We start from the raw sequence: 24484 nt of genomic DNA, 5'->3' as shown, positions 1-24484 counted from the left end.
AAAACAACTGATCAATCGATAATGGCAATTTGCAGCCTTAGTTTAATAGCATGTAACAATGATTTGTCTGTAGCGTCTGAAACTTGGTTCAAGTCACATACATGTCATTTGTGGTATGAACCACATGAAATAGGTCACACATTGAGCTGACCTAATTTGGTTTGATCTAGTTACAGAATAACTAATGCTAGTTATGCTAAAGACTATTAGAACCACAAGCTACAAGTCCACCCTCTGTTCTTCAGTGACCTTGCTGCACGGCTGAAATGAGACCTTGCTTTCGTGCACAACAGCTTCTGTGAGTTAGATCGTGCAACAATCCGCTTGCCCTTGTGCCCCCCTCCTCCCACTCTGCGTGCTGTGTGGCCAACCCCTCCTGCCCAGGGGCGAGGACAGAGCAAAGCCTGCTGGGAAGGGGGGGTAAGGGGGGGAAGCTGGGGTTTAGCTGGCATTGTGCCACCTTCCCTCGGCTGCCTGGCCTGACTGGGGGCAAAGAGGGAGGCTGCTGTGTCTCAGATTGATGAGGACAGGTCTGTGGTCTGGGTATAGAGTGTTGCAGAACAGACGTCCTGCTGGCACATCCTGCCCTCTCTGCCGCACGCCCCCCAGCCCTCCGTACTCGCCTTATCGGAACTCCTAATTGTCCTTATGAATATTTTAGAGGCGAGCAGGAATGGGAGTTCAGGGTTGGGGGTATGGTTTCAATGGCTCTGACAGCTAATGATCCACTCAGTGGCCAGAGAAAGAGGAAGATGGAGAGACAGACAGAGAAATGGACAGAAAGATTTTCAATAATCTGTATGTTAATTTTTTTTTTGTCTGGATTGTAATTTCCTCTGATCAGTTTTTAATGGGTGCCACCTTTTCCTTACGTGAAGTGGGAACAGAGTGCATTGTTCTCATTCTTTTTAATCTGTAGATAATGATGACATTGCTTTGCCTTTATCCTCAATTTGTAGTTTAATTCCCTCGTGTCTATACTGAAAATATGCAGTCCGCTGATTGAGACTGTTCTGTGACTGTGGCAGCTAATAGCTTTGTCACATCACTCATTCACCACAGTCTCAGAGCAGAAAGCTCTGAGACTGTGCACAGCAATTACTTCCTATTCTGTAAAATCAATGGGCTATATTAGTTTGGGACCCACGCAGATAATTGTTTGCAGTATACAATGTAAGATATCATGAGTTTGTCTCATGTATATCTATCACTGCTTTAGACTTGGCAAGCATGACTCACTTTGGATTTATGGCCCGCTGACTCTGAGGTCCCACTTCCATTGTCACTACGTGTGAGGTGGGATTAAATCTCCCTACGTATGTTGTTCTTCTAACAGCTGCATGAGAACAATTATCAAAATGTAAAGCAGACGGTCAAGTTGAATGCGTGCCACCTCCTGCTGCTCTTCCTGTCCACTGAGTAACTTGACAATGGACCGTGGTAAAGGGAGGACATGAATCCAGACTCATATCCTGATATCAGTCGGCTCTATAATGTGTAATAGTCATGAGATTAAACAAGATACGTCTGGGAATTACAGAGATATCCCTTATCTAATAGCCCTTCGCTCCTAACTCGCAGTATGTCGTGGAGAATAGAGCAAATAGAAGAATTCCTACATTAGAATAAACTCAGTACTGGACCATGGGTGCCTAAAGACCAACCTAAAGAGGCTTTTATTCCCCTCAAGTGAAGACTACAGCACCACCGGGGAAAGGGAACATGATGGTAGTGAAGTCTCTTAAGATATTATATAAGAGCAGAAATATTCCTTAGCAGATAAAAGCCTTCCTATCAGCCACCTCCCCATGCTGATTTCCTAGTGGGTTCACACTCAAAGAAGCCCTTTGATAAGCACATTAGATGGAACGGCCTGGACACAATGGTGATGTCATGAGGATTAGCACGCTACCTTGCTTAGTGCAGCGGCGGGCACAAGGGCTGATTCACAGCACTGCAGGGCGAGAGGGGCAGGGGACACGGCTGAAATGAGGTGCGGGCAGGCCGCTGCACAACAACCAGTTAAAATATAGCTTCTGTGGGAAGGCTGGAACAAATGCTACATGGATTAAACATTCATGATGTGCGCTAGCTTATTACACCACAAGCTGTCTTTCCATGGAGGGACCGGTATCCGAGCTGTGGTGCGCTCGTCATAGGTCAGGTGGTGCTCTACCAATAGTGAACGCTACTTTAAGTATAGCCTTACGGTGTGAGTCAGGCACAATGGAGGAGACTTCAGAAACAGCCTCTTCATGCCCTCCTTTCAGCCATCTCCCCCACAATTTTGTAAGTTCGGCTTTTATACTTAACCACTATTTTTCCCCTTTCACCCTACCTTCTATTCATGTACAGTTCTGTACAGTACATGAATAAGTTACATGCAGAAAGCTCTCTTGACACAAGAGAGGGAGAACATCAGAATGAAATGGTTCTCCAAGACTCACAGCAGCAAAGTAAATTGCTTGCACTGAAAGTACCCTCTCAAGAAACAGGTGATGTAGGTGGCTTATGCAATGGCTTGGGTTTTATTTTTAACCCGTGCAATGTGAAAATATCACTTAAAGTAAATATAAGGTCCGTAATAGAGCTTAATAATGTTACGCAGCACAGTAACGCAGATGAACTGTCCAAAAATACTCGTATATTTAAGCAGTTCATTTTACTGTTATAAAAATAAAAGTAATTTATTTTGACATAAAAAAAAGTGGAATGCAAGGTTACCTTTTTCTGCACTATAGCTGTACTACTGTACTGAACATATACTGCAGACCTGAGGAGGCAATTACTGTGCTGAATGTTTCCCATGGTAACAGCCAAGTTAATAGTCAGGGCTCAGATGGAGACGACAGAAAGATGTTTTTTCTTCTGAACAAGGAATCTTCAAGGCCTCCTGCAATTGAAAACATCTTTGAAGAGAAGCTGAAGTATCACATAAGCAAACTGATGGACACAAAGAGATTCAGACACAGACAATAGTGCCCAGTAGGGTTTGTCATCAGCTACTCAGAGTGTCATTTGTATTTGAAGTGCCAAATTTCTATCAATACAGGTTTGGACTGCTGTGAGAAAATAGCAGCTGGCCTTGTTCCCACTCATCTTTGTGAGCCTCTCAGGGCCCTGTGAATAGATTATACAAGTTCCCCCCGTCTATACCCTTTATTACCCTCTACCGCAACAAACAGCCCATATCTTTCATCAGACACGCATTTTAAAATCCCAGCCTCAACTGTATTCACATCCAGCCAAGTATATTTTCCAACGTACAAACCTCACAGCTTGATTCAACATGTGCGAGGCATTTTAAAGCTGCTTTTATCAAACTATTCACAATGCAAAAGAAGAAAACTTTATATATATATTTTTTTTTTTGCTTCCCGAAGTTTTCCCTTTTTCCAGGTCAGAACACTGTGGTGTGTGCAGCAGTGTGCAGCATTGACATGTCGGAACAAAGTTGATCTGGGGTCGGGTGGCCTTCACGGCCACATGTGATCCCTGCTATGGCCATGTGTATACGGGGCTGCTTCTGATTGGCCGGCACGGGCAGCTCGGGCTTGACAGGTGTTTGGAACAGGGACACCTGTTTGGCCATGTGCTGATTTAGTGATCCATTTACTTGGAGCAGTGGGCAGCGGCTGTGGGGTGTCCAAGACATGCCAAGTCATTTAAAAAAAAATAATCACAGCCACGCTTTCCTGGGTCTTCAATGTTATATTCGTTAGAACGCCACAAAGTTGATTAACTCTTGCACACCACAGATCGTGCATACACAAACACCTTTAATGCACCTTTTTGAAGACTCATGTCATGTATCATAGAACATATCTGAGTGCTGCCTGCTATTTGGTTCCTGCTCACTGTGCTGCTACAGCCCCTCCTGAAATGGCTTGGGCCAGTGGGTGCGGTGTACTGAAGGCTGGCCAGGCTTGTTGTGAAAGTAGAGCAGCCCTGCCCATCTTGCACAGCCGTGCCCGACCATTCCGACCAACATGTTCCCATAATGAGCAGGTTGGACCTTAAATTTGCAGGTTGAGATCAGATCTCTGGCTCACTGGTGGAAAAAGTGCATAGTTTAACCCCAGTAAACACAAGCCTTTCAGGACCCTAACTAAAGAGGGTTCGTTCAGTAAACAGGAAATGAACCAGCAAGGCGTTTTCTTAGAATGAGAAGAATGCCTCCGCTCTGTACCACACCAAACAGTAAAGCATCTGTGGTACAGTGCTGGTCATTCATTATCCAGAGGACTTCTCTCTCTCTCTCACTCCCTTCTGGGCATTGTGGACACTTATGTTTGAAGAGATGTGGGTGTTTTTCTGAATTTCCTTATTTCTATCTCAGCTGTGCACAGTGTCACATTTCTGTCTGCACCACGCAGATTATCATTGTTTTCGTGCCTCAAAATAAACATTCCATAAAAAAAAAAAATATAACTAATACAAAATTCGGCTTTTGAATGTATAGCGATAGAGAAAGCAGTTCGGGATCATCTGGTTTTAATGAGAAATGATATTATGCTGGAGTTTCCTAAAGCCATGGCACAGGTTTTCGGAAATGTGACTTACACTGAGGTTGTGGTGAGCAGCGCTGGGTTAGCCGCATTGTCTGCACAGACCTAAACGTACTGTCACATCGCTGTCAGAGGATGCAGCAGCTGTAGAAATACCTCCCCCTCCCCTCTCCTCACCACACATACACACACAATATATCGACATTGCACATATGCACCACACACTTGTACTCATAGTTTCTGTTTCCTCTTTTCTCTCTCACACACACACGCACACACACACACACACACACACACACACACACACACACACACACACACACACACACACACACACACACACACAGACACACATTTTCCACTTTGCTCGGCGATGAAGACCAGAAACAGAGAGGAAGGTCTCATTAGTGTGTGTAGGTTCCTTTCCTCTGGCTCACACTCTGACCCCGACATCCACAGGAGTCAGTGACCCTCCTGTAGACACGAGGCCTCCGAGGCAGCCCACAGACAGGGCAGGACGCCGCTGTGGACCTGCAGCAGCCTGATAGAGGAGCCTTGAGAGCCACACATAAATCATGTTTTGATGTACACTGCCTTGATATCACAGCCTGTCACATGCTGTCAGCAAGTCTTGTTAACACTGCTATTCAGAGCTGTAATGAGGAGCAGAAAACAGCCTGTTTGAAAGTGAGCAAAAGAGCACGGTGCTGCATTTATTTGTTTAGTTGTATGACATGTTATTTTTCCAGTGGAAGTTAGAATAGGCACTTCATAACACCACAACATGCCACTTTATGTACTTATGAGCTCTTTGCTTTTATAATAATTGCTCAGTTTTATGCTCAAATAAGCATATAATCCCATTTGATAAATCATTTTATCCTCCACATGCATTAACTTTGAAGATCCCACAAGTGACAACAACAGTGAATTACAGGCTGGATGTGCTCTGCTGCAGGGTTGTCTTATGCAGAGGTTTCTTCCAGATGGGTGGCTCAGGATAACTGAAATATAATGAAAAATGCAAACAGATTCACAGAGAAGGAAGAACAGACAAGGATGCCAGCAAGGGGGTGGGGGTGGGGGGTCGAGAAGGAGAGAGAAAGAAAGGAAAAGAGAGGAGGGCGGTATTTTGTATCTCCGTACACTTCTGCAGGGTGAAAGGATTTGGAGCGACATTTCAGTTTTGCCTTGTACCAGCGCCTCGCGCTGAACTACAGTTCAGGACAGCATTGTTATAGCAGTTGTTAATGTTTTACTGCAACAACAGCAAAAATTGAAGGACAAACATACAGTAGGTGTTGACATTTTTGTATGTAGTTTGGTTTAAAGTACTGTACTGTACTGTGCAAAAGTCACGTACAATTTAACAAGGGAGGATGATTAACAGAACAAAATCAAACCAATATTTGGTGTGATGACCCTCTACCTTTCAAAGAGCTCTCTGAAATGTCAAAACAATTCTCTGAGGTACACTTGCATATGCACAGAGGTACTTGTTAAATACGTTGTTCCAAACATCTTTGAGAACCTGCCGCAGTTCTTCTGTGGATTCAGGCTGAGTCTGCCTCTTCATGTAATCTCAGACTGACTCCATGATGATGAGATCAGGCCTCTATGGGGGCCATGCCATCTGTTGCAGGACTCTTGTTCATCCTGTCGCTGAATATAGTTCTGTATATCTCTGACTGTATGTTTGTCATACTTTAGAATGAATTGAGGACAGATTAATAATATTTTGTGATTAATCTAAATTGCCTGAAATGTTTGCATGGTAATGTATATATTAGTTGACAAGCAGCAAAAACACAGAGCCACATCTTGTATACTGTTTCTTTTCAACTGTGCAATTTCATTTCAGAAATTGAGAAACAAAGGCCATAATGACTGTGCTAGTCCTGATCCCGATGACTGTTTTGGGCACAGCCCCCTCATGGACGACCATTTCGGCAAACTAAGCGAAGAGAGTGATTTAATGTACAAGCGCTGTGGTGTAAGTACTTCCTTTGTCCCCTGCTATTTTGTGTTGATTCCTGTCTTTATGTTGATGTTCACTGCAGGCGCTAAACAAGAAAGAACACAGAGGTTGTGATAGCCCGGACCCCGATGCCTCATATGTCCTCACTCCTCACACAGAAGAAAAGTATAAAAAAATTAATGAGGAGTTTGATAATATGATGAGAAATCATAAAATCGTAAGTACTGTAAATGCAATGTTCTTGCTTGGCTTTGTGGCACAACGGATTTTGGCCGTTTTTTTTTTTGTTTTTTTTTTCATTTTAACTTTTTCTTCTTTTTGTTACCCTCCAGAACCTCTGTTAACTTCTTTCAGATCTACTCTACTTTAAAAAATTAATGCCCCCCCTTTAATGGGTGTGCATTTGTTTCTTATGTTGATTTGGTTTGCTGCTGATATTTTGGCACACCCTGATAAGATCACATTTCATTCAGAGGTTGCATGCTTCAGCTTGACAGATTACACCCCAGTATCATGGTCAAGTTATCATACATCAAACAGTCACAGTTTAAACACATAAGGAATTTAAAGTAAATAATAAGTTGTAATGTAATATTTATCTCCTTTCAAATCGTTCTTATATCTCAGAGTATTACAGAATATGATATCTCTTTCTGGTCCCACAGCTCACTAACGCTACACTATTATTTAGCATTTCCCCTCTTCTTCATAAAGTACCACACTTGGCTAACCCCCTAAAACATCGCAGATCTTTTGTGATCTTATCATGTGTGAAAATCTTAGAATTTTGCAAGAACATTTAGTGCTTACTAAGCAGTTTTCTACGTTCCTGAAATGAAGAGCATCACTTTGCCATTAACAAACTAATGATAACACCCAACTGGCTCACTGGATAATGCTATAATGAAACGTTCTCACTGCCACCTGTCATTCTCACTTATGCTTTGCACAGTCAGCACTCTGTAGGTGAATGCAAATGACTCGCGATTCTTGTAGTTGTAAATCCACACCACCGCTTTCTGTTGTGCTGAGAAACACACTACGCAGCGGTGTTTCCGAAGGCAAAAGTACGTCTCCAGTGCTGACTGCTGCAATGCCAAAGTGATCACCTGAATGCATGTTTTTGGATTTTCTTGTGTGTTTTGTGTATGCTGCGGTACTACTGAAAATTGATGTGTATTCTGTATGCAAATAAACTTTTTTGATGGTTGTGGGCTGTCACTAAGTAGCCTTCAAATGTTGGGCAGAAATGTTTGTTAAAATATCCTATGCTATGATGTAAATATGATTTTACTTATAAAGCAATTGTCAATCTTACAATGTACTGTAGTATATCCTTTTGCAGTTCTTTAGTGTGCTCTGCCTGATGATGTTGTGCATTTATTAGGTTATTAAAGCTAACCCTCAAGGGAAGCTCTTTGTTAATGATGCCATGACAACCACTGACCCATCAGACTCATCAGACCCTGGATTTTGAGTGCTTTGTGTGTAAATATTTCTGTTTGTCTCCCTCTTGTAGCCCACGGCATTGCCGCAGCAGAACTTCTCCATGCATGTGGCAGTGCCTGTATCCAACCCCAATGCCATGTACCAGGCAGGAGGAACCCTGGGCAGCCAGGCCCTGGCAGCAGCCACAGCCTCTCTGAGCGAGAGTGGGATGCTGTCCCCTCCACAGGCCTCTCTGCACAGGAATGTTGGCTCCAGTGGATCCTCCCAGAGGCCCACCAGTGCAGGTTAGTGGACAACAACCCCAGAAAATTGATCAAAGTAGTAGATGGTGGTTAGCACTGTCTGCCGCAGTGTTCTTTGTGTTTTTTTTTTTTTTTTTTTACTACCACTGGTTGCGCCAAAGTCAGAGATTTCAAAGTTTTTCATACAGTGGCTTGTAATGAGGAGTTCAACAGTCTGGGAATTGTTGTTGTTGACTTTCTCGTCCAGAGTGAGTTGGGAAGTTCAATACCACTCCCATGTATGGAGCTGGAGCCCGGAGATAACTAACCTAGCTTAGCGTGAAGACTGGAGGCAGGCGGAAACAGTTAGCATGTCTCCTTCCAAGTCGAAAAAAAAAACTACCAGCACTCTTCATTTCAGTTTGTGTTCGTAAATTAAATATGTGGTGTTAATTAGTGAGGTGTGGGAGGGACAGATTTCTGAACTTTGGACAGAACTTTGCTTCACCTCTGCATGCAAATCTAGGCTAATCGGCTTTTGGCTCGAGCTTCATACTTAGCGCATATAAAAGGGGTTTGGTATCAGTCTTCTCATCTAACTCTGCAAAAAAACTAAACTTTTTGTCTGTCTCTATTCCAAAATGGCATCGGATGTAAGGGGCCTCTAATGCCCAGTCAAGTCATCCTAACACCCTTTAACTGGTGTTTGTGTGATATTTCTCCTTCACTCTCTCTAAAAGCCTTATCATCACACCATTTACTATATCAGCATTGTGGAAAAAGTGTCAGATGCTAGTGCATGTATGACTGTTCTGAGTCAGCTCATCCAGATGGCTTTTGCAAGACTCATCTACACTGCATATGATGGAAGTACATGTAGCAAGGTGTGAAATGCCTCATTCAAATTTAACCACAGATCAGAATTGGCTGACACCCACCTGCACTCACAGGGAGGGGTTTACCGAAGGATTGTTCTTCAAAATAACTCCTCTTTCTTGATTATTCACTACAATGTCGCTATTGTTTTCCTTCTCTTTTATTCGGATTGGACCAGCATATTTCAAAAGCTGTAAAAAGTTGTCGAGGTTCAGGTGTTAGTCTAGCATTTTGTTCTTAGATTGAAGTGTGTCTCCTAAAAACGTTTGCTTGGTCGGCCGTTCAGAGACGCTCCAGTAGATGTCTGATTTCCAAGAAAATGTGGAATGCCGCATTCACCATCTCCAACTTGATAAACACGCTGAACACAAACAACATGCTGAACACAGCTCGATGTTGCTCTCTTTAATCCTATATTGAAAATTCCCCCACCACGACGACGCTGGCGGAGCACATGCCACCCTTTCGTGCGCTGTGAAGATAGATCGACATGACATTTTCATGTCTGGTCTGGCATCTCCATCACATGGGCTGATAGCTCTCAGAAAGGATGCAGATGGTTAATCATGTCACTCTGTGCATCTCATTAGGTGGCATGCTGGATACCACAGACCTTTCAGTGCCAAGTGGTGCGGGCTCCAGCCCAGCGGGTACGTCCTCCCGGAGAGATTCATTAGCTCGCTGTAGCTCTGCCCAATAGGTCTCCTGCTTAGCACGAGCTGGATAGTTGCGTATGTATTCGTGATTGGTTCAAGACAGTTGTTACCATCATTGATGGGTAGTAGATTGGCCTGACTTCATTTTATTGCACGCAAAGGGAGCACAGGTGTCCTCCCAGCTGGGGAAATGTATGATATGCTTGTTAAATGTACGTTCAAGATCGGAAATGGCTCCACGGCATTCCTGCAGTGTGGTGTTTGAACTTGAAAAGGGGGGTAAGAAGGCAGGTCAATTAGCTGTCCACCTGACATCGGCAGGTAAATAAACAGCGTTTCCTTTTAAGTCGTCACCTCCGTGCAGTTCTCCCTCCTCCGGTTTCCTTCCCTCTATTGACAGGTGCATCTGTTCCCCCCCCCCCCTCCCCTCTATGCTGGCAGCCCTTATAAGGCTGGAGAGGGTCGGTGAGATGCCTAGACCAGCATAACCCTGTAGGTATTCAGGCCATGTCATCCCACTAAGTCCTCAGTACACAATGACCGGACAGCCTGTCATGGCTGAAATGTGCTGTGTGAGACGTGGAGGCAGGTGGAGTTTAACTCTTTCCTTGTCACTCAGCTCGCTGCAGTCCATGTCGTATTTCTGGCAAAATACAGCATGCTATAATTGCATGACATTCAATGATAATAACTAGTTGAAGACCACATGAATACAGGCTTAGGGGGATATTTGATTAGGCTTTGGTTACAAAATATAAAGACCACCTCAGATTAGTTTCCAGTCAGCGATTTAGAGAGAGTGCTGGGCAAGTTTTAAGTTTGGGTGTGGTACCGGGTCGGGGTAGAGTTAGGAGCCTCTGCCGGAGAGGTGTGGGGGAGGAGGGGGCGTCAGGGTTTGGCACAGTGGGAGGCATGCTGCAGCTGTTGTTTGTACCAAGTGTGTAGAAGAGCTAAGACTACAGGGAGGACGAACCTCTCCAGCCCTGCTGTCAGATGACCATTCCTGACATAGTTCTGATTTTTCACAAGTAGCAGCTATGACCACAGCAGAGGCCTTTCGGAGTGGCCAGATGGAAGATGTGTCGTGTGATATCTTCCCTCCTGTTTGATGGTGTCACCACAGAGAGAACACTACGTGCACGTACAGCAAGGTTCAGTGAAATACTCCAGGCTTATTTGAGTTCATCTGAGTTAGTGTGTAAATTTCCTGTCTTACGAGCACACATACGTGCATGTACAATACCACAGTGAACAATATTGGCAACATTTTCTGGCAAACAAAATTTCAGTTGTTCTTTCTGAAATAAGCCATCTGTTATTCTTGTCTGGTCTCTGGTTCAGATAATGGCTCAACAGCTAGTACACCTTCAAATGCAAAACACCTTCTCTTAAAATCTCATTTTACTCAATCCTACAGTGTGCTGTGGACCGTATACTCCCAGTGTGTCATGCTTCAATACATTCTTTCTCTCAACATCTCATACAATTTCACCTAATTACAAGCTCTGGTCCTTGACTGGTGAGAAAGTTGTGGTGAAAAAGGGAGCGTTTAAGAGGGTGCTCTGTGTTATGCAATATGTATTGAAGTTGTACACATCCTTTCATTAATATTGGAACATTACAATCTCTAGGAACACATTTACAAAGCATGCTTGTATGTTATATCAGGGTATAGAATAAATAGAGCTGGAGCTGCATCAAGTCTGTTTTAGTGCATTTCTTTATTTCAAGAAAGTTATTTTCATTTATTCTAGCTTTGGATTTTTGCATGCTGGTTTATTGAATGTGTCACATGTAATAATAAAAATTGAAGCGTGATAATGGATCTTTCCCATACTGCATGAAAACAATACAAATATGTGTGCAGTCTCCATTTTTAAGTAAAATGGTGGGGGGCAAGAACAATTATTTACCTGGTTTCCATCTGTCTTTAGTCTTAACAAATCACCCTTGGGACATCCTGTCTGGAATTAGTTTTCTGAGACACAACAATAGGGCTGTGCGTGGCATCTATTATTGGAAAACTGCTTTTGGAGGCCCTTGATTCACATCTATTATTTATACTCATTCATCAAGACATTTTCTCTTTTGCCTGATCCTGACGCATGTGGGATGCTGGGCACAATAAGTCGCTGTGTTTTCTCCGCCTGAACTTAAAATTAAACTGAATGTTTCAGTTGTAAACACACAGCCTTATGTAATGCCCCTGCCCAGACCATGTTAATAATTCAGGACAATGAACAGAAACCAAACAGGCTTTCAACGTGCACAGGTTTCAGTCGGAGAGGATTTACTGGCACAACCAATCTGTTAGAGAAGTCTGAATATAGAATGAGGGCAGACATCAGGAAAGCCCAGTGAAATGTCCCTGCTGAAGGCTGCGTCTTAACTTGTGGCTGTTATCTTGGCTCGGAATTAACTTTGTGGTCTAAGTATTTGTTCAGACATGTGTTCCCTTCTTGGCATTCAGAAGAAGAACGGTTTGGTTCACTCATCATCAGACATCTGAAGCCATAATCAGAGGCACATTCCACAGATAAGATAGTCAGAGGGGTTAATCCAAGTCTAAATTAGCCACTAAACTCAGCAGCAAGTGTCTGTCTCTACCCTGAGATGAAATGGCAGATGACAATGTGAAACACTCTCTTCAACCCAGCAAGTTGGTGTAGGCTAAAATCCATTACAAATAAAGTGGACAAAGGATGATGTTAATATATGTACAGTATATGACTATATTCCTGTAATTCGGTGGAACTGTGCTATGTAAGCTTTGCAGAGATATACAGACTATTTAAAAAATGTGGAATATTTATATTTAGATAATAATTTGATAATAACAGACAGTGGATAATGCAGGTGGGCTACAGACACAGGTGTATTTGATTCAGTGAATATTAAACGGCAACCTTCTGTTATATCTGAAAAATATTACATCTATCATGAAGGTCAAATTGACCGTTTGAATACACAAACAAACATACAAATAATAAGTTCAAATCATAAATTTTATGATGACTCGTCAGAATATTCAGAAAGAAGTAGTTTAAGACCACTTGGATATAGACACTACATTTATCAACTTCATTTTACACAAAATATGGCATTTGGAAAATTATGCTCTTAGCGTAGTTCAGGGATTTCCTACATAATATTTTTTCTAAAGCTGAGCGTGTTTATTTTCTACACGTGAATTTCCTACACTGTACACATAATGTGTGGTGCTTGTCTTGTTGAGAAGTGCACATGTTGGAATTATGCTTCTGCAGAGACACACATGTTGAATTTACACAGAAGTGTGTTATGGGGTAGCCATTGTTTGCATAGACTGACAAAGCAGCTGATGTGCACACCAACCGAACCTATCTGATTGGTTGATCCCACTCCAGTTAATAAATGGCTTTAAAAGGGGAGGCAGGAAAGCAAAGCCAATATTTCCAGTCGTGTTGAAATATTTCTGTCAAAATCAGCCAACTAACAAGCAAATGAACTACCGAGATTTGTTGTGACATTAAAGGAAAACATGGCATTTCTAACAATAATAACAATGTTACTGATGACGGTGAGGGGTGGTTGTGGCTCAGGAGGGAAAACAGACTTTGGCCTTGTCATTGTAGGGAGAGCACGGGTGTATTTAATGATGGCTCAGTTCCATTAGATATCCCAGTAAGCCATGACAGTGAACCAGCAGGCACAAAACAGGACCTCCCCTAAGTGGAATGCAGCCATCATTAATACACCTGTGCTTCTCTGATAACAACTTAAAATATCTGTTATATAAAAAGCCTATTTCTCCTCTCCCTCGCCTTGTTTTCCTGAACAGCAGCTTTACATTTTTGGCTGACTTCTGCCGAAGTAAAACATCAAAGCTCACTGATTTATCAGCGAAATCTATTCCTTTACGTGAAATTGTATTTGCTCTAAATTCTCATTCCCACCGAATGACATCTTCGCCGCTTTTAACCAGGCTTGCTATTTTTAGGGCCTTGGACATTTACTCTGCTAATTCTGTAAACATTGCTTTCTTGCAGCAGCCAAGTCTTGCCTGATCAAAGCCAGAGCTGATGGCGATAGCTGCTTGTATATACTGTTGATTCAGCTGTGAGATACTATTGTAGACTTCATAACTGTTTATTTGACCATGAATTGTTGCTCTCCTTATCTGTAGTCAGAGGGGCTATTGTTCCATTATGTTCTTACACAAGAGCCTCCTCGTTGTGCACACAATTTGTGTTTCACTGGGGTACACTGAACACAATGGAGAAGTCAGCAACTTGTTGAAGTGTTACTGATCTGTTGATACAGTGGTGGATGCCATTAATCCTTTCTTCAGGATTTCAACATATATTTTTGTTTTCAAGTATAGATTTGACTCAAGACTGATATAAAACCAAATCCAGTGTAAAATTCAAGTGCACTTGAAATATTACTTTTGTTTGGTTATTGTTTTCATAACAATTCACAGCTCCCTTTTTTATTAGAGTGCATTTGTGTGGAATCTGCAGAGTCCCACTGCAGACCTTGTGCAGATGAGTCATACAGTATCTTGCAGTTGAAAATAAGGTACCGTAGGTTGACAAAAACACGAAGAATACATCTTTTTATGAAACCTGGATTTAAAAAAAAAAGACAACAGTTGTTAAAACTGCTATTTGGTATATTGTTATATAGTATCGTCAAAATACTAGATACAGACAGTTTACAGGGCTCTAACAGTTTGAATTTTGACTATAGTTTGGTTTATTTTAATTGACAAACTAGCAAGAAGACAATCTATTTCTGAAACCCAAAAAGCAAACAAGAAAGTAATTTTCTTGCTGCTGGTATTAAATATATTTTATGTTATACTAAAGTTTAGTAGAGATTACAGTATATAATGCATGGTGCAGTATCTGAAATTTGTTTTAAAAACTATCACAGACAGAGATCTTAACAAGTGTCTATCTATTTATCTGAAAAATATTTCTTAAATAGAATTCCTCACTGAATTTCAATAATTAGTGAGTACCGTGATAACATCAATCTTTTATCAGTTAGTTGCTGAGTGATAGAAAGGGAGTTCCTGTAATAAGCTGTAAGGACTCAGTCACTTTTCAAAAAAAGGAAATGACTAATGGCAGTCAACAATAAGGTGTGAATGTTGAGAGAAGAGTCTGACACTTTGCTGCTGTTTGTGTGCTGTTACAAACAACATAGAACAACATCTTATTGTTTTTATTCAGCTGTAATGGGCTCAGTTATTTCTTCTAAGCAGTCACAGTACATTTGTCAGTGAACTGCTCCTCATCCCAAGATGCAAAGAACTGGCTTTGGTATAATCATTCACAATAAAAATAAAAGGCTCATCAATTTTGAAATGGACATTTTATTTTTGTAAATGTGCAGGATAATTATCTCAGTCTATTAAAACTTCCCAGAGGGTTGGAAACACTTAACACCGCGTGCTGCAGCATGCTGGAAAACAACGCAGTGCGAGAGGTTTGCCTGATGACTGGGAGTGTTGTCAGTCACAGTCCACGGTTTGATGATGTGTTTCTGTTGCTGTGTACCTCTGCAGGGAACGGTTTTGTTAACCCCAGGGGCTCGCCGGGCCTCCTCAGCACACCCAGCGGCAATGGCCTGGGTAAAGTCATGCCCACCAAGTCTCCGCCACCCCCCGGAGGGAACATGGGAATGGGAAGCCGCAAGCCAGACCTAAGGGTTGTTATCCCTCCATCAAGCAAAGGGATGATGCCCCCACTGGTGAGTACAGAGCACACCACTGCACACAAGTATCTCCAGCTAAAGGACCTTTAAATATCTCTGCTGCGGGGCAGAGCTGAGCTTTGTTCAGTGTCTTTATCTCGACTTTCACAGCAGAATGTTTTGCAGGATTTTGCCTACGCATGTTTTTGATGTTATCACATCAATGTAGCACGGTGTGCGAGTGAGGTTGTCACCTCACTAAGGACTTTATCTATCAGCCAAGTGGGACTCGCTCACAGTGTGCTGGACTCATCTGAGCAAGGTTCCTCTTTTGCTGTGTTCTTCAATATTATGTGGACTGAGCCAAGAATCTGCAGCCCAGGTGTCATAACTCTTCCTCAATTATTCACATTTAAATGAGAGGCTTTCTCTAATTAAAATAATGAAGTTGCAGAGTACCCTGACCACGGCACACACCTGAGGCTGTTGTAGGCCCTCCAAGTCATAAATCAACATTCACAATAACTGCAAGCGGGGTACTTTCTGCCAGCAAATACTGGCAATACCAACTTTGCGTGTCGCTAGTGGCGTCAGTAACAGCAGCCACTCCAGAAAAGTGATTGTGTTTTGTAAATAAACCTCTGGTTACTGTGGGTGCTCCTCCTTTGCTGAGCCTCAACTGAGCCTGAAGCAGTGTTTAAACAACTGTGTTTCCATGTCTGCATGTGGAATACATAGCGCACGACAGGTTGTGTTGCAAGAGGTGGGAAACGGGTTCGTCGGTGGCGGGAGGTCGGTTCAGTTCTGTCTGAGCCAGTGGAGCATTTTAAACTAGTAGAGGCTGTGGAGGGTGCTGGCTGTGGCAGGACTGCAGACAGCCTGTCATTAGGCCATAATGGTATTAAATTAATCACATCTCAGTGTGACAGAGTGTAGATGAAGACTTAATCAGGGGCCCAGGGTGTGAGCCAGATAATATCTTGTCGCCCTTGTCGTGTCTTCCTACCGCTATTGATTGAGTGTGGGTATTAAGAGCCCTGGCTTGGTCACAGTATGTCCCACAGCACAGAAAAGATGGAAGATGAGCTTCTGGTTCCTCCTTTCAGCACAGGGAGGACTCTTAAGTGCACAGGGCGATGCAGTCATTGTTGATACCAGTGATGAAACTTTATCTGTAATTCCTGATGATTATAAGTTGATGTCAGAGTCAGAGTCACGATCAAATGAATGTTAGTCCACATCCTGTACAACTCTTGGTTCGTTTGTGAGTTTGTAACTTCAATAGCTTTTGTCCAGGATAAGAACTTTATCACACGTTGGTCAAAGAGCCAAATATGTTAAATAAAGGAAAGTAATCGGGTGCCTGTGCTTTGTACAAAATGAGTGACGTTTTATGACGACTGCAAAAGTCGTCTGCAGTTTTATACCCATTACTGTCCCTCTTACTATAAAAACCTTGATAGCTGTCACTATTTTCCCCGAGCGATTTTACAGCCGCTCGGCTTCTTTTCTGTAACCCTCTTCTTTTCTTCTGTTGAGGGCAGTCGGAGGAGGAGGAAATGGATTTGGTGAGTTTTGACAAATGCCTGGGCAAATGGCTGAAATGTGAACCATGCTTCCGGTAATCACAGATGCTAGACTGAAGGCAGTGTTCGAACTGGAGATTGGCTCTCAGAACTGCCAGCTACAAGAAATTAGAAAAAAAAAAAAAAATGTTTTGTCACTGCATGCTTTGGGTTTGGCCTGTGAAAATTGCCTCAGCCTGTTAAATTGGCTCTTCTATTCCCAACACGTCAATGTTAGTCATATACCACCAGGAGTGTGAGTGGTGTAAGTGTGTGTGTGTGTGTGTGTGTGTGTGTGTGTGTGTGTGTGTGTGTGTGTGTGTGTGTGTGTGTGTGTGTGTATGTGTGTGTGTGTGTGTGTAAGTGCGTAAGTGTGTTTTTGAGACAGAGAGAGCGAGAGAGAGAATCAATGCTTAATTTTTTTTTTTAACTATCACACTGCAGTCGCAGTTTGAAGTTTTACAATTTAAAGAGTGATGAGTCAAATATAAATCATTTATAGTTTTTATTTTCCCAAAGGGAGAGAGGCTTACATCATCTTCAATGATATCATTGTGTGAGACACTTGGGTTTGGTGAATTCATCTGGCTGGAGAGTGTTGGAACAATGCAAGGAAGCCATCTACTAGATCATGACGCAATGCTGCTTGAAACGTAACCGCTGGCAGCTGCACATATGTTTGTTACATTATACACTGTGGACTTGCTGGAGTGTTGTTTTAAACTACAGTACGTCTGCGTTTGATTAGTGCAGTTGGAGTGTCTGCGTTTGTAGCTCACAGCAAAGTTTGCTGCATGACCACACCAAGCTGTGTAGGTGTGTTTGTGTGGACCGCATGCCCGTCACTGCACTAAAAACCACCGGGGCTCGGCTGTACGTCACTCTGGGAATTGAAATGTATATTATCCTCTCGCACTTTCTCGGTTAGGAGTTTGAGCTCACAACTGATCTCGTTGTCTTTGTCTCACTGACTGTTTAAGCGACAGATGTTGTCCTTTTTACAGGTGTCCTCACTTGTCCTGAGCTGCCCCTAAAATAGCATTTTTCTTCATGTCTAACAAAGTGAAACTAATCGCTCGCGTTGTAGTAATTTGTTGTGTCAGTTGTCCACTTTAAAATGATGGAGGAAATAATTTATAATATCTGTAATCCGCTGTTTTTAGGCCAAGTTAACTATTTTTGTGTCGGGTAAATTTACAGGTGTATGTACAGTTCTACAGTATACGCCCAGATATGACACGTACATGTATAAATTCCTATAAGAGATGACGTATTGCGTATTTTATCCTCAATTTGTATGTATTTTGATTGTTAACTCATACAGTTAACAATGAATCAGACAGATCAGAGTACTCACTGCCATGAAGCTCCACCTCCACCTTGTGGCAGCTTTTACCATTACACGCACATCCCTGATTACCAGTAAATACTGGAGATAGGAAACACCTTGTAGGCTCTAAATCAATTGTTTTAAATCAAAAGGAATTACAGGCCTTGTTTAGAATCAGAGTGTGGCGTTTTTAGAGGGCCTCAGGTTTATGCATTGTGCTCGTTGTTTTGTATGTTTTGCAGAACACCCAGAGGATAAGCAGTTCTCAGTCCACCCAGCCTCTGGCCACACCAGTCGTGTCTGTCACCACCCCCAGCTTACCCCCACAGGGCCTGCTCTACTCCGGCATGCCCACCTCCTACAATCCTGCTGGTGAGTCTGGACTCGCTCCCCTCCCGAGCTGAACGCAACCCCCCTCGGTCGAGACTGTTTGTAGTCGACGCTGCTGGTTCCTGCTCTTTTCTCTGCGGCACACGGTGTTGTAACCGAAATGTGAGCGAATTCTCAGTGTGCGTGGCTGCTTTTGTTTTTACAGAGTACTCCCTGAGCAGTGCGGAGATCTCCTCCCTACAGGGCTTCAGCTCTCCTGGGCTCTCGCTGGGCTCCATGTCGGCATGGCAACAGCATCAACTGGGCCAAGCAGCTCTTAATTCTTTGGTGTGAGTAACACACTTCCAAACAAAGGCACACTCTCCAGACGCCCGCACATAAAAGCAACACCCACTGTGCTGTGATATCAAGCTGAATCACACATCTACATATCCCTGGCTTTTCACATTACTGCACTTCACATTTGTTGTCTCATTTCTGATAGATGCACAAAATGTCCTGCTTATCTTTCCTAGCAGTGGTGGAGGTCACCTACCTCAGGGTTCCAACCTATCCATCAGCACCAGCCAGAGCATAAACATCAAGTCCGAGCCCATCTCGCCCCCACGGGAGCGCGTCACCGCATCTGGCTTCCCGCTGCAACAGCCGCAGCAAGGGTCCAGCCGACAGGAAGTACTGGGACGTTCACCTGCCGACAGCCTCAGCTCGTCTTGTAGCTCGTATGACGGCAGCGATCGCGAGGACCACCGGCCAGACTTCCACTCCCCGCTGGGGCTGGGCAGACCCCCTGCTGGCTCTGAGGGCAGAGAGAGCCCGTCGGTCAAGCGCTTGCGCATGGACACATGGGTAACATAAAGAGTCGTGATCGAGCCTCCAGTCACCAGCTAGTCAGAGAGAGGGAGGGGTTAGACATGGAGATAGAAGAAAGAGCAAGGGTCCTATCATTATGATACTATTATTCAACTCCACTTCAATTTGGAAGACTGAGATGTAATGTAATGAGACGTGTCAGGACATATCTAAAGTAAATTCTCAAACTGATGCAGTAAGATTTAAAAAAGAAAGAGAAAAAAAAAATCTGTTAGCTGGACTGAGTTATATTTCACGAGCAGACGGTATCAGGTACTCGGTGCAATTCAGATTATGTTTTTAGAAGGAAGATGTTCAAAGAAATTTGTTAAAACATAGGCGGTAGATTATTGTAGTCACTGGTCTAGTCAGACACTTACATGTAGTTGCTGTTTTTGCTGTTGTGCTCGCAAGTTGCAAACAATCAGACAAAGTTGTGTTGCTTTGAGGCTGAGGACCCGTACATACGATGTTCACCGCAAGAACTATCTTTAATAATCATGCTGTAACCATACAAGACCTTTATCTCGAGTGGCCTCTTCTAATTTATTGATTCAGTCAATCAGGAGATACAGAGCACATGGAGTTAATCAATATTATACAGGAATTTTGACCCTACGGTAAATAATTGCAACAGTTGAGACTACTTTAGTGAGTACATGAAACAATAATGTTGGAGGTAAAAACTAAATAGCAACAGAATTTATTGCAATAATGACAAACTATTCGTTTTATAGTTTTAAAATAGTAGGATATATAAATGTGCAATTAAGATAATGCGAACCTGTCCAGTTGAACTGGTGAGAAAGTCGACATGTTTGTGTAACAGTTCATCAGTAATATAAGCCAAAGCTGTTCTTTTTGTGTTGTTTTGTACAGTTGCTATGATTTCCTAACAGTTCACTCAAATGCACCATTTCTTTCATCATAGTTTTATTTTTTATTGTGCTTTATTACGGTGTAAAGTCATGTAAACCGGATCTTGAAATCGATATCTAAAGCCATGAACATTTGCTGTTCTGTTTGTATAATTGAAAATTTGAGCCAAACATTGTCTTTTGTTGTGTAAATAGCGACTTTAATATATATTACCAGGGTGTGAGTACATACTGAATGTACTGTATGATCACCGTTTTCAAGAAAAGTATATTTTTGTGGTTTACAGCCAAGTTTACAAGAGTAGACCCTTAAAAAGTACAGTAGACAATTCGCTGGTCAATATTTGCTATTTCGTTTAGTCTCTTCTAAAATTGAATCATCAACATAAACTCCCATGTGTTTCAGTTCCAGATGGTCAATTTGTTTTGTCTGTCTTTATTAGTGGTGACTGTTTGTCCTGAAGACATTGTAATAGCAACGCTGTGAGATTGAAGTTCCACCATTTTCATATTTCTGAAGGATGATCCCAAGGTTAGGGGAAACAAGGGTTTCTTCCCACCTATTGTGTGAGTTGTATACCAGCAGCTGCTGAATACACTGCCGCCATTCAAATCCAAGGTCCCAGACCCACATTGAAGAATAATCTATTGTTACTGCACGTAGCTCGACTGAAAGACATGCCATCTCTCAGCGATTTCCACTATCCTGTTATTGGTACATGGAATTTAAGCAGAAGACATAAACATGGTTTGAAGGGTCTGCTGACTTTTACACAAAACTGATCATGCCCGGTCCCACACGTGGTTGTAAATACTACAGTCTAATCGTGTACAAAAAAACAAAAAAAACAAAAAAAACTAGTGTTTTCTTCATTGGCTCCAGAAATTGTATCGTTTATCCGTGCGCCGTTAATGAGAGTACTGTAGCCGTAGGAACCGTAGGAGCCAGAAAAGCGACAGAAAAAAAGGGGAGTCGGGGGGGGTAAAAAAAAAAGAAAAAAAAAAGAAGGGGGCTCCTACTTTTTCTTCTCCATCATCATCACATTAACAAATCATTCAGCAGCTAAATCATTACACAACACACTGACTGACTTCAATCTCACTGCTGAGAGGCACACGTTTGTCTGAGAAGTTTGCTGTACGAGAGAGGTGTTGCTCTGCATTCGCCATTGGCATCTCTTGTGTGCGCGTTTCTGAGGTTTCTGACCCCCTTTCCCCCCCCCCTCACACACACACACACACACACACACACACCCACCACCACCACCACCACCCACATCATCAGCTCCATGGTAGTTCTCAGTTTACGCCCGTACTGATCTATGCAGTTTTAACCCCAATTCACGTGAAATATATACGAAATATGATGTCATTACAGGTCACGCAGGAAGGAGAGTGACAGAGGGTAGACTGTTAGCCTCTTTTTCTGAAGTGCCACAGCTGGAAATGACTGGATAATACATTTCATGAAATGCTTTATTTGGATACCCCAGGGCAATCTCCTCATGTTCATATATATTGGTAGACATACTTTACATAATGTATAGTAATCCATAAAGTAATCCAGTTTATCACAGCAGGTGAAAATAGCAATAATAAATGACTACAACAAAAATGGTCTGCCTGTCTTGGCGGCATCACCTCGTAGTTGAGCACATATTTTAGCACTCGATAACATATCAGGGAATTTTGTAGTCGCTCTATCTATATGCACAGTTAGGAAATGCCTTATCCCAAAGAAAAATGTACTATTATTTTCTCAGTTAAAGAAAGACAAAGCAGACATCACTCAAACCTGACCAGACCTGCCTCTTCTCAGACTGGACTCGCACAAGAAACTGCGTGGTGAATGCACGGCGACACACTTTGCTCTTTTGGTCTATATCCAAATTGTGCACAACTGATGAATGTGAACGGAAAGGGTAATCAATGAACCTCTGTAGAGGACTTTCTTCACTTTGCTGTGCAAGAGTACACTGCTTTGCTTCATGGCTTTTCTAAACAAAACTATGTGTTTGGTAAGTGTTTGTAGTTGATAGTTCACTTAACTAATGAAGCTGTTTTCGGTTTGAACGCTCAGACCGTTTGGCGGCACAAGCTGGACTTTGTTGCCAATAATGAAATTATTCGTTTCAAAATCGAAATAGATTTTAAGTTAATCTACATTTTATTTCCCTTGAATGTGTTATTTTATTTTTCATCATACGATAAATATTCAAGTGAACTTTTTATTAAACAATTAAGATACTATGCTAGATGTTGTTGTACAAAATTTGTATTCTTCACAAAAGTACAAATATTGGCTTTTAATGTGTAATTTAGGTTCTCTCTCTTATTCTGTATAAAATGAAGTAAACAACTTTCATAGAATTTGTTCTCCTGTGAAGTCCCAAACAGTAGAAACTGTCAACTTTATTAAACACCTCAGTGTATGCTCAGTCTGATCTCACTGTCTATTCATCTTTGACTGTTGCTTTGAAAGTGCATCACCTCATATATCAGTTAACACACTTGGGCCACTGTCATAGTGACACATTCTTAACTGGCAGCACAAAGCTGTTAAAAACCTGAACTCCTTGAATTTATTGAAAAATACGTCTGCCATAATTCCTCGATGAAATCAGCAAATTTAAAACGTCTGTTTAAAAAAAGTGCTGCTCAGTTTACTGTAAAGGTTTTATGCATGATGTATTGATGGCCAGTGTACAAATAATACTATATGTATATATTTGCGCGTAAATATGTAAACAGCCTTTTAATGTTGAAACGAGTTGAGACGGAGTTAAATTTACCTTCATTAAAAGAAGATTAGGAGGTTTTATCTATAAAAAAAAAATGACACGTATTTCACTAATTCATTGGATGTTTTAGGGGGAAAAAAATCTAAGTGAGTTTCAGCAAATGCGACAATATTTCCTATTCAAATAAATTTGTGCAAAAGTATGAAGTACCAAGTAAACTAAGTACTTATAGTATTTCAAAACAGATGACAGTACATGTAGCCTTACCTATAAACTGTTCCGTAGTGCTTGGATAAATGTAGGCTGCACTGGAACATTTTTGCAAAGTAGATTGCATCTACTGATAAGTTTTAATTTTTTAAGATCAGTGCATTTCCACAGTACCACCAGCAAGTGGCACTGCAGTAAATTGTTGGCCTGTTGGTACAGCTGCAGGCTGTACCTTATTCTGGCTCTTGAGGTTATCTGGCTTCACAGGGGCTTGATCATAAAACTGGTTATGACCTGGCTCTATTAACTCTTGAGTTTACAGGCTTGTTTATGTAAAGAGGTGACCATTGAAATAGGAATGGATTTCATGCATTTAGTCTTTTTGACAGGGCTCAGTTTCACACTCATGTTACGTGCCATACAAATTTATATGTATCATATGCATTTAACAAATATAATTTATCCATCTATACCTTGATCTGCAATGAAGAGTTAACACAGCTGATTTTTAAGGTAAGTAAAGAAATTTCACACTCATAACATAACAGTTCATAACAGTTTTACTCACACTGTTGACCACTTCACTATTTGTAAAAAGAAAAGAAAATACCACCTCTTGTTCTGAATAACTTATTTCAGGGCAGTAGTGTTATTTTTTTTTATTTTTTTTTTTTATTACAAACACAACTTGCTAATAACAGCAAAAAAAAAAAAAAAAAAAAAAAAAAAAAAAAATGCTAACACATGTTAATTAATCACTGATGTTAAGTCACTTTAAATTGGAAAATTCTGAAGCTCTAGTAATTTACAAATGTTATACTGTTTTCTTGCTGTGAGCTAAGATTCATACTTCACACTAGTGTTTACTCCAGTTAACTTTGATTGTACATGACCTCCACAGACACCATGCTGAGCAGCTCTACCTGCTTTACAATTAAAAAAAATATATAATTTAGACAATATGGGAGCTTTGATGAGTCAGGTAAAGACAGGGATGTCATCTCTGTTAAGGTCATATCACCTATGGGGATGCTCCCACATTATACCACTAGAGATCTACCAATTAAATACAGCACGCTATATGTGTGTGTGTGAGACAACAAACCAAGAACAGCTGTCACGGTCACATATGAAGAAGCAACAAGATGCCAAAAATGCAGTTCCTGAGTGGCATTCACTGGGGAAGGAGATTTTTGTGAGACAAGCCATGT

At 41.8% G+C, this 24484-nt stretch overlaps 1 protein-coding gene across 9 annotated transcripts in view; it reads left to right on the top strand.

The window, feature by feature from the left end:
- The window catches only part of mef2aa (myocyte enhancer factor 2aa), a 63545-nt gene extending 40785 nt beyond the window's left edge, over nt 1-22760 (top strand). For 3 of the 9 annotated variants that reach the window (XM_069163550.1, XM_069163552.1, XM_069163551.1), the window contains 7 exons: nt 6569-6703; nt 8006-8219; nt 15243-15427; nt 16915-16938; nt 18508-18637; nt 18801-18924; nt 19111-22760. In XM_069163550.1, the coding sequence (XP_069019651.1) occupies nt 6569-6703; nt 8006-8219; nt 15243-15427; nt 16915-16938; nt 18508-18637; nt 18801-18924; nt 19111-19450 (1152 nt within the window). In that variant the 3' untranslated portion in view covers nt 19451-22760. Of the gene's footprint in view, nt 1-6369; nt 6502-6568; nt 6704-8005; nt 8220-15242; nt 15428-16914; nt 16939-18507; nt 18638-18800; nt 18925-19110 lie in introns of all 9 variants that reach the window. The other 6 variants (XM_069163555.1, XM_069163554.1, XM_069163558.1 and 3 more) reach the window with 6 other exon arrangements.
- Nucleotides 22761-24484: the final 1724 nt, after the last annotated feature.

The sequence above is a fragment of the Embiotoca jacksoni genome, unplaced genomic scaffold (assembly GCF_022577435.1).
Source record: "Embiotoca jacksoni isolate LCO1_2020_lvr unplaced genomic scaffold, fEmbJac1.0.p SCAF_3, whole genome shotgun sequence".
Classification (NCBI taxonomy): domain Eukaryota; kingdom Metazoa; phylum Chordata; class Actinopteri; family Embiotocidae; genus Embiotoca; species Embiotoca jacksoni.
The sequence above is the reverse complement of the archived record's forward strand: the minus strand, read 5'-3'. Positions and strand labels throughout refer to the sequence as shown.